Genomic DNA, 12,306 nt, shown 5'->3' with positions numbered 1-12,306 from the left:
ACCCTTTCCACACAGACCCCATTGATGTAGAGGGTCGTATTCTGCACTGGTTTTCCTGAAGTCAATTATAAGTTCCTTTGTTTTGGAGGAGTTCAGGACAAGATTGTTCACTGAACACCATGCTGCCAGCCTTTGGATTTCATCCCTGTAGGCTGTCTCATCTCCTCCTGAGATGAGTCCAACCACAGTCGTGTCATCCGCGAACTTGATGATGGTGTTGGTGGGATGGGTGGGGGCGCAGTCGTGAGTGTAGAGGGAGTAAAGGATGGGGCTCAACACACAGCCCTGTGGTGAGCCGGTGCTCAGTGTAATGGTGGAGGAGAGGTGAGGGCCTATTTTGACGGTCTGGGGGCGGTTGGTCAGGAAGTCCTTGATCCATTGGCAGATGGTTTGGGAAAATCCAAGGTCAGAAAGTTTGGTGACCAGTCTGCTCGGGATGACCGTGTTAAAGGCAGAGCTGAAGTCGAGGAAGAGCATCCTCACATAGCTCCCCTGGTGTTCAAGGTGGGTCAGTGCAGTGTGAAGAGCAGTGTCGATGGCATCCCCTGTAGACCTATTTGCTCTGTAGGCAAACTGGTGTATGGGTCGAAGGTGGGTGGGAGGCTGGCTTTGATGTGCTGCAGGACCAGTCTCTCGAAGCACTTTGTGATGACCGGTGTGAGTGCTACCGGACGGTAGTCGTTAAGGCCGCTGATGACAGACTTTTTCGGCAGTGGGATGATTGTGGCGGACTTCAGGCAGGGAGGGATGGTGGATTTTAAAAGGGACAGGTTGAAGATTTTTGTGAAGACCTCAGATAATTGGTCTGCACATTCCCTCAGCACTCTGCCCGTCACACCATCGGGGCCTGCAGCTTTCCTGGGATTCACTGCTCTGAGCACGCGCTTAACATCATACTCCTGCACAGTGATGGTGTTGCTGTCAGGTGCTGGAGAGGGTGTTATGTCTGCCCCTGCAGCTTTCACCTCAAAACGAGCAAAGAAACAGTTAAGTTCCTCTGCCAGCGAGGCGTCGCTGTCGGCAGTCGTGCAGTTGCTGGTCTTGTAGTTAGTGATGTGCTGGATGCCTTGCCATACCCGCCGTGGGTCATTGTTGGTAAAGTGGTCCTCAATCTTCCTCTTGTAGGACGCTTTGGCATCCTTGATGCCTCACTTCAGGTTGGTTCTAGCAGCACTGTATAGAGCTCTATCACTAGACCTGAAGGCGGTGTTACGGTCCTTGAGGAGAGACCTGACATCCTTTGTCATCCAGGGCTTCTTTTTTTTTTTTTTTTTTTTTTTTTTGAAAAGCATATGTACAAATCGAAATTTTAAAAAAAACACATTTGTTACAAAGTTCTTACATAGCTTCAATTTTTAAATTTTTGAAGAGAGAAAGTAAAAATAAAAATATAAAACTATAAACTTGGGGAGAGAGAGTAAGAGGGTTAAAAAAAAAAAAAAGATCTAACAATAAAAATTAACGGGAGGAGATCCGGGAGACAAAAACCACAGCTGTACATCCAACCCCCAACTCAAGTTTCAACTTTTTATTTAAATTTTTTTATTTTTTTTTATTTTAGTCCTGTGCCAAACCCATTTACTTTTCTAAAAATTCAATAAATGGAGACCATATTTTTAAGAATAACTCAGGTTTGTCGATTAAGGCAAACCTTATTTTTTCCAAATGCAGGGTCTCTGTCATTTCCATAGTCCACATTTTAATTGTGGGGGTTATTGGTTTTTTCCAAAATTTAAGTATTAGTTTTTTCGCAGTTATTAGACTGTAATCAAGAAAATGTACCTGACTTACTGTAAAATTTGTAGTATGTTCTGATAATCCTAATATAATTAATTTTGGGTCCATATCTAATTTTTTATTAATAACTTTAGAAACTATTTTAAAAATCTCCAACCAGAAGTTTTGCATTTTTATACAAGTTACGAAAATATGAGTTAAATTAGCTTCTTGAAATTGACATTTATCACACATAGGAGAGATACTAGGAAAAATCCTATTTAATTTCGTCTTCGAATAATGTAATCTATGTATTATTTTAAATTGTATTAAGGAATGTCTAGTATTCAATGAACATTGATGTATATGTTGTAAACTTTCATCCCATATATCTTGCATTATAACTTGATTCAATTCGTCCTCCCATGCTCGTCTATAAGATTCTGATGACGGAATGTCAATGTCAAGGAGAATATTGTAAATAAAAGATATTAATTTATTTGAGTTATAATGTCGATTCAGGCATACATCAAGTATTTCTGGACCTCTAAACTTATATTCTTGCATGTGTGATTTTACATAATCTCTAAGTTGTAAATATCTAAAATAATTATTAACATGTAATCCGTACTTCTGCTGTAACTCCTGAAACGAAAGAAAAGTTCCCTTATGATAAAGATCTCCCACCCTTTTGATTCCATAACTTTTCCATTGAGCAAAGCCTCTATCTAAGACAGACGGTTTAAAAGAAGGATTATTCGCAATAGGAAGGAAAACAGATAATTTACTCAATTTTAACGTAAGCTTTAATTGTTTCCAGGTACGGATAACACTATGTATAATGGGATTACCTCCATATGTTTTTTTATTTAAATTTATTGGAGCTAAGAGGATCGCACCAATATCAAATGGTAAACAATCCTCTTTCTCCATCTTTAACCAATCCGATTGTTGATCAGAATCATCCAACCAGCAGGTTATATTTTTAATATTAACCGCCCAATAATAAAATAAAAAGTTAGGTAAAGCAATTCCTCCATTAATTTTAGACTTACATAAGTGTCTTTTATTTATTCTATGAGTCTTGTAGTCCCAAATAAAATTAGTAACAATTGAATCAATTTTTAAAAAAAACTTTTTTGGAAGGTAGATCGGAATTGCTTGAAATAAATATAATAGCTGTGGAAGAAAGATCATCTTTATAGCATTACTACGACCAACTAATGATATAGGAAGTGTTTTCCAAAATTGGATATTTCTGTGTAATTTAGCAAGTAAAGGAGGAAAATTTGATTTAAATAAAGAAGTATATTTCCTAGTCACGTAAATTCCAAGATATTTAAACTTTTCATAGGCAATTTTAAAAGGAAATTGTTGAAGTATGGCCGGATTATGCTCCATTATTGGCATAATTTCACTTTTATACCAGTTAATTCTATAACCTGAAAATGAACCAAATTGAGTTATGAGATTTAATAAATTCGGAATGCTAATTTCTGGCTTTGTAATATATATTAATACATCATCCGCATATAAAGAAATTTTATTGGTTGTATGTTTAGTGTTGTAGCCATAAATATCTGAATTTGATCTAATACTCTCAGCAAATGGTTCTATAATAAGGGCAAATAAAAGTGGTGATAGTGGACATCCTTGTCTACAACCCCTAGCTAAATGAAATTTAGATGACAGCATTTGATTAGTTAATATTCTAGCTGTTGGGGATGTATATAAAAGTTTCACCCATGCACAAAAATTTTCACCTAGTTGAAATTTTTCCATCACTGAGAAAAGATAGGGCCATTCTACTTGATCAAATGCTTTTTCAGCATCTAACGAGATGATTGCTAAATCTTCATTTAATAGTCTATTTGAATAAATTATATTAAACAAGCGTCTCAAGTTGAAAAATGAATATCGTTTGGCTATAAAGCCTGATTGATCGGGGTGTATCAATTTGTCTATAACTAGACTTAATTTCTGAGCTAAGATTTTCGCTAATATCTTCTGATCAGTATTTAAAAGAGCTATCGCCCTATACGAACCAGGGTCTTCAGAATCCTTATCTTTTTTAGGAATGAGGATTATTGTTGATTCAGTCAGAGTTTGTGGCAATCTCTGTTGTTTAAAGGCGTGACTATATACAGTTTGCAAACGTGGAGAGATCAAACCACTGAATTTTTTATAAAACTCATTATTTAAGCCATCAGGGCCAGGAGTCTTCCCATTTTTCATGGATTTAATAGTCTCTTCAACGTCTTTCATAGTTATTTCTGCGCCCAGTAAATTTCTATCACTCACATTCAAACCAGGAAGGTTACATTCCTGCAAAAACTTTTGCATCTGCGCAGAAGTATCTGTTATTTTTGATGAATATAATGACTGATAAAATTGCAAAAATCTCTGATTAATATCCTTAGGTAGTTTAAGCAAATCTCCATTTTCTGATCTAATTTTATGAATTGTAGAATTATCTTCTAATTTACGGAGTTGACGTGCTAGCAATTTCTGTGGTTTATCTCCAAATTCAAAATGTTTTTGTTTAGTATATTGAAAAAGCCTTAAAATATGAGCTGAAAGGATATAATTTAACTTATATTTGAGAACTGCAATTTTATTATGTATTTCAATAGAGGGAGCGATGGCATTTGTTATGTCTAACTGTCTTATCTGACTTTCCAGGTCATTCTGTTCAGCTCGGTTCTTCTTGTTTTGAGACGCTTGAAAAGCAATAATACATCCTCTCACAAACGCTTTAAATGTTTCCCAAAGCAGGGACGCAGGTGTTTCAGGAAGGTCATTTGCGTTAAAAAAAATCTCAAATTGCGATTTAAGATAATCATAACATGCTTTTTCATTTAAGATTTGCGGATTAAATCTCCAATTAGTCTGTTTCCCCGTTACTCCTTGGAGTTTTACCCTAAATGTTAAAGGGGCATGATCGGATATAATAATATTATGATATTTTGAATTATACGTATAAGGAATAAGTTTGGAGTCCACCAAGAAATAATCAATTCTTGAATAAGTTTTATGCACAGGTGAATAAAATGAATACTCTCGGCCTGAAGGATTATCAATCCTCCAAACATCTTTTATATTTGCATTATTTATATAAGAGTTTAATAATTCACACGACTTGGATTTTGTTTTCCTTTGAGTTGAAGATCTATCCAAATAAGAATCTAATGTACAATTTAAATCTCCTCCAATTATCAAGTTATATTGTCCAAATTCTGGAATGGTATTAAATATATTTTTTTAAAATAACGGATTATCAAAATTTGGTGCGTAGACATTCACCAATATCAATTTTGTAGAATATAGTTCTCCCACTAATATAACATATCTACCTTCAATGTCGACTATAGAGGAAGTATTTATAAATGGTATACCCTTACGAATTAAAATAGCAACACCTCTTGATTTAAAGGGAAACGATGAGTGAAATACTTTATCAATCCATTTGCCTTTCAGTCTATTATGTGCTACATTTTTAAGATGAGTTTCCTGAAGGAACATTATGTCTGCATCAATAGATTTTAAATGTGAAAGTACTTTACCTCTTTTAATTGGTTCATTAACACCCTTGACATTCCAACTACAAAATGTAATACCTTTAACCCCTGTTTTCCTAATAGAATCTTGCATCTTAACCGATAAATGGTCTATAATAAAGCAAATGGTCTGGCACCCGGACTACAACATTTTTCTTGAATGAGGGGTGGATGATCTTTTGTACAGCGTAGAGTGCCTCCCGGAAATATCTCCTAAAAGTATATAATTTCTGAAAAATAACATGATAATAAAAGTTAAATCTAAAAAAAAAATCAATATATAAAAGGTTAAAAGAGTGCAGGAAAAAAGAAGAGACAACTAAAACTACAACTACAATTAGTGCAGTTAGTGTTAGCCACCCTAAGGTGGCAAAAAATCTAAGGACTTCCGTGAGATGTAAAAAAAAATTAATACTAGCTCCGTTTTTTAACACAGTTATTTTATTTTTTTTCCTGTTTTAAAATATATATACTTTTAGAAGCAAGGGGAAATAAACAGGACAGGCCCAAAGGAATTTAATCCAAAATCCAAAATAGGCTAGTTTTCCCCCCTAGGGTGTATTAGTTAAATGTTAAAAGTAAAATTTACATGAGTCAAGTGTTACTTGAATTTCTTATTGGTAGTGATTAATAATATTTTTTTATTAACAGTAGTTAATAAAGATTAATAGTCATATAGCTTATTCACTGGTCTTGGAACTTTAAATTATAACGCCTTATAGCCCAATCAGTTCTCTGCCAGTGATTACAGCCGTGGAGTGGTATTCATCCCTTCAGCGAGTTTTCAATCTCTCGGGCGAATTCGAATGCTTTATTGTGATCGGTATAAAAGGTTTCTGTCTGCTTGTAGGTGACTCGCAGTTTGGCCGGGTACAACATTCCGAATCTGAGCGATGGGATCTTCCTCAGAATTGATCTTGTCTCATTAAAAAGTGCTCTTTTCTTAACCACCTCAGCAGGATAATCTCTAAAAATACGGATATTGTCGCCTTGGAATAATAAGTTTCTGTTGATAGCGATTCTCGACAGAATATCTTCTAAGACGTGAGAGTAGTGTACCTTTAATATCAGATGCCTTGGGGGAGCGCCAGCAGCTGGCCGAGCTCTCAGTGCTCTGTGGGCTCGATCCAGCAAAGGTTTTGTGTCCAGTTTCAAAACATCCCGTAGGAGTTCAGCAGTGAAATCACAGAGGTTTTTATCTTTCTCTTGGCCTTCTTTAACTCCAACAATCCTTAGGTTCTGACGTTTAGAGCGACCCTCTAAGTCAATGCATTTCTCGGTTACTTTCGCTAGTAGATCAGATAGGCGTTGAGTCTCCGTTAATACCCTTTTTGTTGTATCAGCGCTTGTCTCAGCTAGAACTTCCAACTCGCGTATAGCCTCGTCATGTTGATGTACCGTAGTAGTAATATGCTCCAACTTACTGGTAAAGTCGGAATCCAGCTTTTGTAGTTTAGAGTTTACTTCCACCATATGTTCGTTCATACTATCACATATTTCTTTCTTCACTGATGATAACTTCTCACTGATGATAGTTGATATTTCTCCCTTCAATCCTTTCAATGATATTAATTCATCTTTCATTTCCTGAAAATCATCCTTCATACTTGAAAGCTCCTCACCAACTATGGTTCGAAATTCCTCCAATCCAATTTTTTTAGGCTGTGGCTTTCGGGACTGTTTGGGAATTTCTTCTTGGGTCGGCACTGGAATTGAGGCTGAGGCTGAGGCTGATGCTTCCATCTGACCTGGTTCCTCTTCCGGCAGCCTGGCCTTGCCAGCTCGTTTTGCAGCAGTTTTTAACGGGGGAGTGCGACTTATCGACATATAAACGGTAGGAGTCACGGTCTAATGACTTCACTCACCCTTCGTTGAAAGTTATCGGCAAATTTCAGTGGACCCGTCCCGTTCTTTCCCCTTTAAGATCGGATTTTCTTCGGAGCTAGTTGACGCGTGGCTTTATCAGAGCATAGCGCCACCGGAAGTCGTCATCCAGGGCTTCTGATTGGGATACAACCGGATACGTTTGTCGACGGTGACATTGTCAACACAGTTTTGGATGTAGCAGAGTACAGTTGATGTATATTCCTCCAAGTCCTGATCCTCAAAAATATCCCAGTTGGTCCTTTCGAAGCAATCCTGCAGCTGCGAGGAAGCTCCTTCAGGCCATGTCTTAACAGTCTTTATGGTGACTTTTCTTGCCTATCTCTCTCTCTCTCTCTCATAGCAGCTACTCCGCCTGCTTACTGACTTCAGTCAGTCTACTATCACCTTAAGAATATCTCAAGGGTTAAAGGACTTATGGCTCAGCAGGATAGCTGCAGCAGTTTCAGAAGCAGCCACTCGAGTTTCACTAAGGCCAAGAAAGTGAATCACATCATTCCAGTTCTGAGGTTTCACACACGCATCCAATCTGTCAAATAATTAATTTCACAATACTACTGTTGATTCATAAAGCACTGAATGGTTTAGGGCCAAAATATATTTCTGATCTTCTGCTACACTATAAACCATCCAGACCTCCCAGGTCTTCTGGGACAATTCTGCTCTCTGTCCCAGAGTCAGAAATAAACCTGGAGAAGCTGCGTTTAATTTTTTATGCACCACATATATGAAACAAACTCCCAGAAAACTGCAGGTTCGCTGCAACACTCAGTTCCTTTAAATCGAGGCTGAAGCCTTCTGTTTGACGCTGCCTCTTATTAAATCAAATAATTATTAATTCTTACATTGCACTGTAACCTTTATTCTGGTATTTTATACCTGTCTTATTTTATTTCAGCTTCCTGCTCTTTAATGTTTTATGTAAAACACTTTAAATTGCCTTGTTGCTGGAATGTGCTATATAAATAAACTTGCTTTGCCTTCGGCTTTTACATTCCATGCTTCCCCCACACTGACCATCTTTTGTCTCCTAATCTCTTGGTTACAAGCTGATAACTGTGTGTAATATGTATGTTTTCCAGGGTGTAAGTAACACATATCCCCCCTTCCTCCCCCAGGAGGGAAACTAGGTTAACACACTGACCAATTCATAAAGTATTTCTACAGACCCCATCCTCCCTGAGACGGGTTACTCGTTTTAAAGTCTCCAATTCATAAAACTTTCTTACTGGCTTATTGGCTTCTATGTGACCACTGTGTTCCCAGGAACCTTTTTCAGGAGTCCAGACACAAAGGATCTGATAGTGCACTTTTACTCCCTTCAAGGTCCCGGTCAGACCACAGCCACTTACTCAGTTGTTGAAGATGGTCCCAGCGAGATCCTGCCATATATAATACCAGCAGGACTCAGCGTGCTTCCCCAGCCGGGGTGATAAGTATCTGTATCAGGCCTAAGGGAAGTAATTTGACCCATGTAATTCCCGTTTCAGCCTGTAGTTGGCCAATTTACTTTTAAGGTCTGATTAACCCTTTCAACTAGTCCGGCAGCCTGAGGTCTGTAGGCACAATGCAACTATTACTGGATGCCCATTTGGGTACAGAATTCCTTGTTTATTTCACCCATGAAATAAGAGCCGTTGTCTGAACTTAATCGGTTTGGAATTCCATACCTGGGAATAATCTCATTTAACACTTCACAACAGTAGAGGCTTTGTTATCCCTTGTCAGGTGAGCCTCAATCCATTTACTAAACTCATCTACAATAACTAATACATATTTATAACACTGACATCTCTCCAGCTCACTAGTCCATCTGGAGGGTCTCAAAGGGACCCACGGACAATTACCCATCTCATAAGGTACACCCTTTCCAGGATTATGTTGCTGACAAATCAGACAACGATTGCTAATATCTTGAGCCAGAGATTGTAACTGTGGATGCCAGCATGTGGCTAGGAGCATATCACTGGTTGCTTTAGCACCACAATGAGTTGCAAAGTGTATATATTCAATAACCCACATTGCTAAATCATCTGACATACAAGCATGTCCAGCAGGGGTGACCACAGTTAGATTCACAATCATTTCATAACGGAAATCTGCTCTGTTGTATTAGGACAACTAGTTCAGCTGGCCGAGCAGAATGCTCAAAACTGCTGACTCCAGTTTGCCATCCTGACAACATATGGGGGATTTAGGGAGTTAGGAACCATATAAATTCTGTGATTTCATTAATCCAAATCAGGAAAAAAACAGTCTCCCTTCGTTCGGGGAAAGCCAGCCATTGGACTACGTAATCCCTTACATCCATATCCCCAGACCCCATTAGGGTCTTACCAGACTTCTGTCTCAAATGTTTTTCATGAGCACATTCCTTCTTTAACACTCCGGTTGATTTAGCCACTCCCCCTTCAGTAATTCTTATTCCCAATTTCAAGGCATTATCCTGCCAACTTGCCAACACTGAAGCTTCCTTTAATTCTTGATAATACTGTTTCCACAGGGCAATAAGTTATTTTGCCAGAGTACCCCTATTACTCTTCCAAATTATCTCCTGAACCTTCTTAACATCATCCAGAGCCTTTATTCCTCCTAATGGCCAAAAGTCATCCCCTAATTTCTTGTTTAACTCCCCCGACAATTGTCTGAATTGCTCCGATTTGTCAGGATACCGTTCACATAAGATTTGCAAAGCACTGATTGATTCAGTTGTAGTATCCAAACGATTACCCATCTTGCTGACTGATAATTCAACACAATGCGTTGCAAATGACACAAATTACACAGTCGCGTTCCAAACGTCACAAATCTTAATACCCCCCACAACACTACACACAAGCTCACACACCTCACAACACTTTCATACACACAATCGGACCCAATCTTACAGCGACTGTAACCCACGCTTTCAGGACTGAAACATGAACAGCGTCCACGCTTTCAGGACTGAAACCTGAACAGCGTCCGCACTTTCAGGACTGAAACCTGACCTGTGCCCCACTCTCTCAAGACTGAAACCTGACCCAGTAGTATTGATATCGATATCATTCAATTATAGTCGACTCCCAGTGATATCAATCACTGACCAAAATATCTGCTGCTTCCAGTATTCGCCAGAGTGACCTGATTTCGTCAAGACATCACACAAGAGTTAGCGAATGGCCAATTCGTCATCAGATCAGAGGAAACCGATGCAGTAAAACAAACCACTTGCATCGGGGCCCAATTCCTCTCTCTGCCTCCGAGATTTCTCAGCTCCTTGGCCGCGAACTCGTGGTAATTGTCTTTTGAAATCCCACCGCTGCCACCAAAATGTTAAATCAAGTTCTTTACCTTCAGTCTGAATAATCACACGTAATACTGGATGAGCACATCAGATTTATTCCACAGTGGGGTTCTTCCCGTGAGGATCTCCAGACACAATACCAGTGTCTGAAAAGATCTCAACTCAGGGGAGGGGAAGAACAACTTCTCCACAATTGTTACTTTTTATACAGGAAAAGAGAGGTGTGACAAAAAGAAATCAAGGACCAATTACAAATCTAATATAATTCCTATGGTTACAGAGAAAACAAAATCATTGATACAGGTCACATACTCAGAAACCAAATCATTAATATAAGTCACATGCTTTTAGAGAAACGCATCAATTTACCTAGAGTGGATTCAAAACTTTTCCTACTTTCACACGCACCCATATAAGGAGTTGTTATTAAGAAATAAACTTTCTTTATCTCTAAAGACGAGCCATCTTGCAGCTGCATGACCTTGCTTTACTGTTTCAATACACTGCACTCACACAGTCAGACAGAGTAGTGGGAGAGGACAAGAGCCCCTATTCTCTATACTCCTTATCACTCGTAAAGGGACAAACACATTCTGTTCCCAAGGATAACGTTTCTGCCACAAGCATCCATCTTACTACTTTCCACTGAAAATAAGCATTCATTTTATATTAGCTAAAACAACAAAAGAAACCATCTCTACTACAACAGAATGCAATATCTCTAATTGACTATATCAGCTAATAGCATATATTCTGATATTGATCAAGTAATGAAAAGGAAGTAAATCCGGGAGCACCCCACAAGCCTTGCTGTTTCAGAGATGCTCTGACCCAGTGGTCTGGCCATAACAATTTGGCCCATGTCAAAGTCGCTCAGGTCTTTACTCCTGCCCATTTCTCCTGCATCCAACACATCAACTTCAAGATTGACTGTTCCCTTGCTGCCCTTGATAGGTGCCATTGTAACAAGATAATCCATGTTATTCACTTCGCCTGTCAGTGATCATAATGTTTTGGCTGTAATTTTTTTTAATTACCTCTAATTTTTACAGGTAATTTAATAACCTGTAATTTTTTTATATAACATTTCATTTTTTAGGCAAATGAAAATGTTGTGGGAAAAAAATGTCTTCTCATTTTCCACATTTGCCTTTAGGGAATCTCAGCAAGGCAGACAAGGAACTGATTATTGTGGCCACGAGCGCAATGAACCACTGTCCCTACTGTGTCATATCGCACAGCGCCATACACCGTTTGTATTCCAAAAACCCCATTCTGGCAGATCAGGTGAGTTGCTGAATATTTTGTGTAAACACACTCTCTTTAATTATCTGTAAATGTGTTAAAGTTCAATCCGCACTTTCAGACAACAAACCACATTGGTCACCTTAAGAAGTTATCATATATATATATACAGCCGGAAACAGGCCTTTTCGGCCCTCCAAGTCCGTGCCGCCCAGCGATCCCCGCACATTAACACTATCCTACACCCACTAGGGACAATTTTTACATTTACCCAGCCAATTAACCTACATACCTGTACGTCTTTATGCTACCTTTTCATTCATGCATGTGTGAGTGGGAGAGCAACCCCGAGTATGGCGACATACTTGCTGTCCTCGTGACCCCACACACTTGAATCGTGCACAGACAGTACATTTATACCTGGGTATTCACGGGTAGTTAATCACACACATTTCTCAGCACATTCCTCGAACAGTTCTTATCTTTTCTGTTCTTGTTCTTGCCTTGTCTGGATCAAGACTTGTCTTTCTGTGTGGTTTTACTTCGCAATCGGGCATCTTATCTTTTTAGTCATAACACCTTGGATCTGCTTCTTTTGTCATGCACAACATTGCAATT

The 12,306-nt window shown here is 38.6% G+C and overlaps 1 protein-coding gene across 1 annotated transcript in view; it reads left to right on the top strand.

Annotated features, from left to right (window-relative positions):
* LOC144598039 (uncharacterized) overlaps nucleotides 1-12,306 on the top strand; it is a 43,369-nt gene that overhangs the window by 23,800 nt on the left and 7,263 nt on the right. The window contains exon 4 of the mRNA XM_078407915.1: nucleotides 11,600-11,730. Coding sequence (XP_078264041.1) covers nucleotides 11,600-11,730 — 131 coding nt within the window. The remainder of the gene's footprint in view (nucleotides 1-11,599; nucleotides 11,731-12,306) is intronic.

Source organism: Rhinoraja longicauda, chromosome 1 (genome assembly GCF_053455715.1).
Source record: "Rhinoraja longicauda isolate Sanriku21f chromosome 1, sRhiLon1.1, whole genome shotgun sequence".
Taxonomy (NCBI): Eukaryota; Metazoa; Chordata; class Chondrichthyes; order Rajiformes; family Arhynchobatidae; genus Rhinoraja; species Rhinoraja longicauda.
This window is presented reverse-complemented; position numbering and strand designations above follow the sequence as displayed.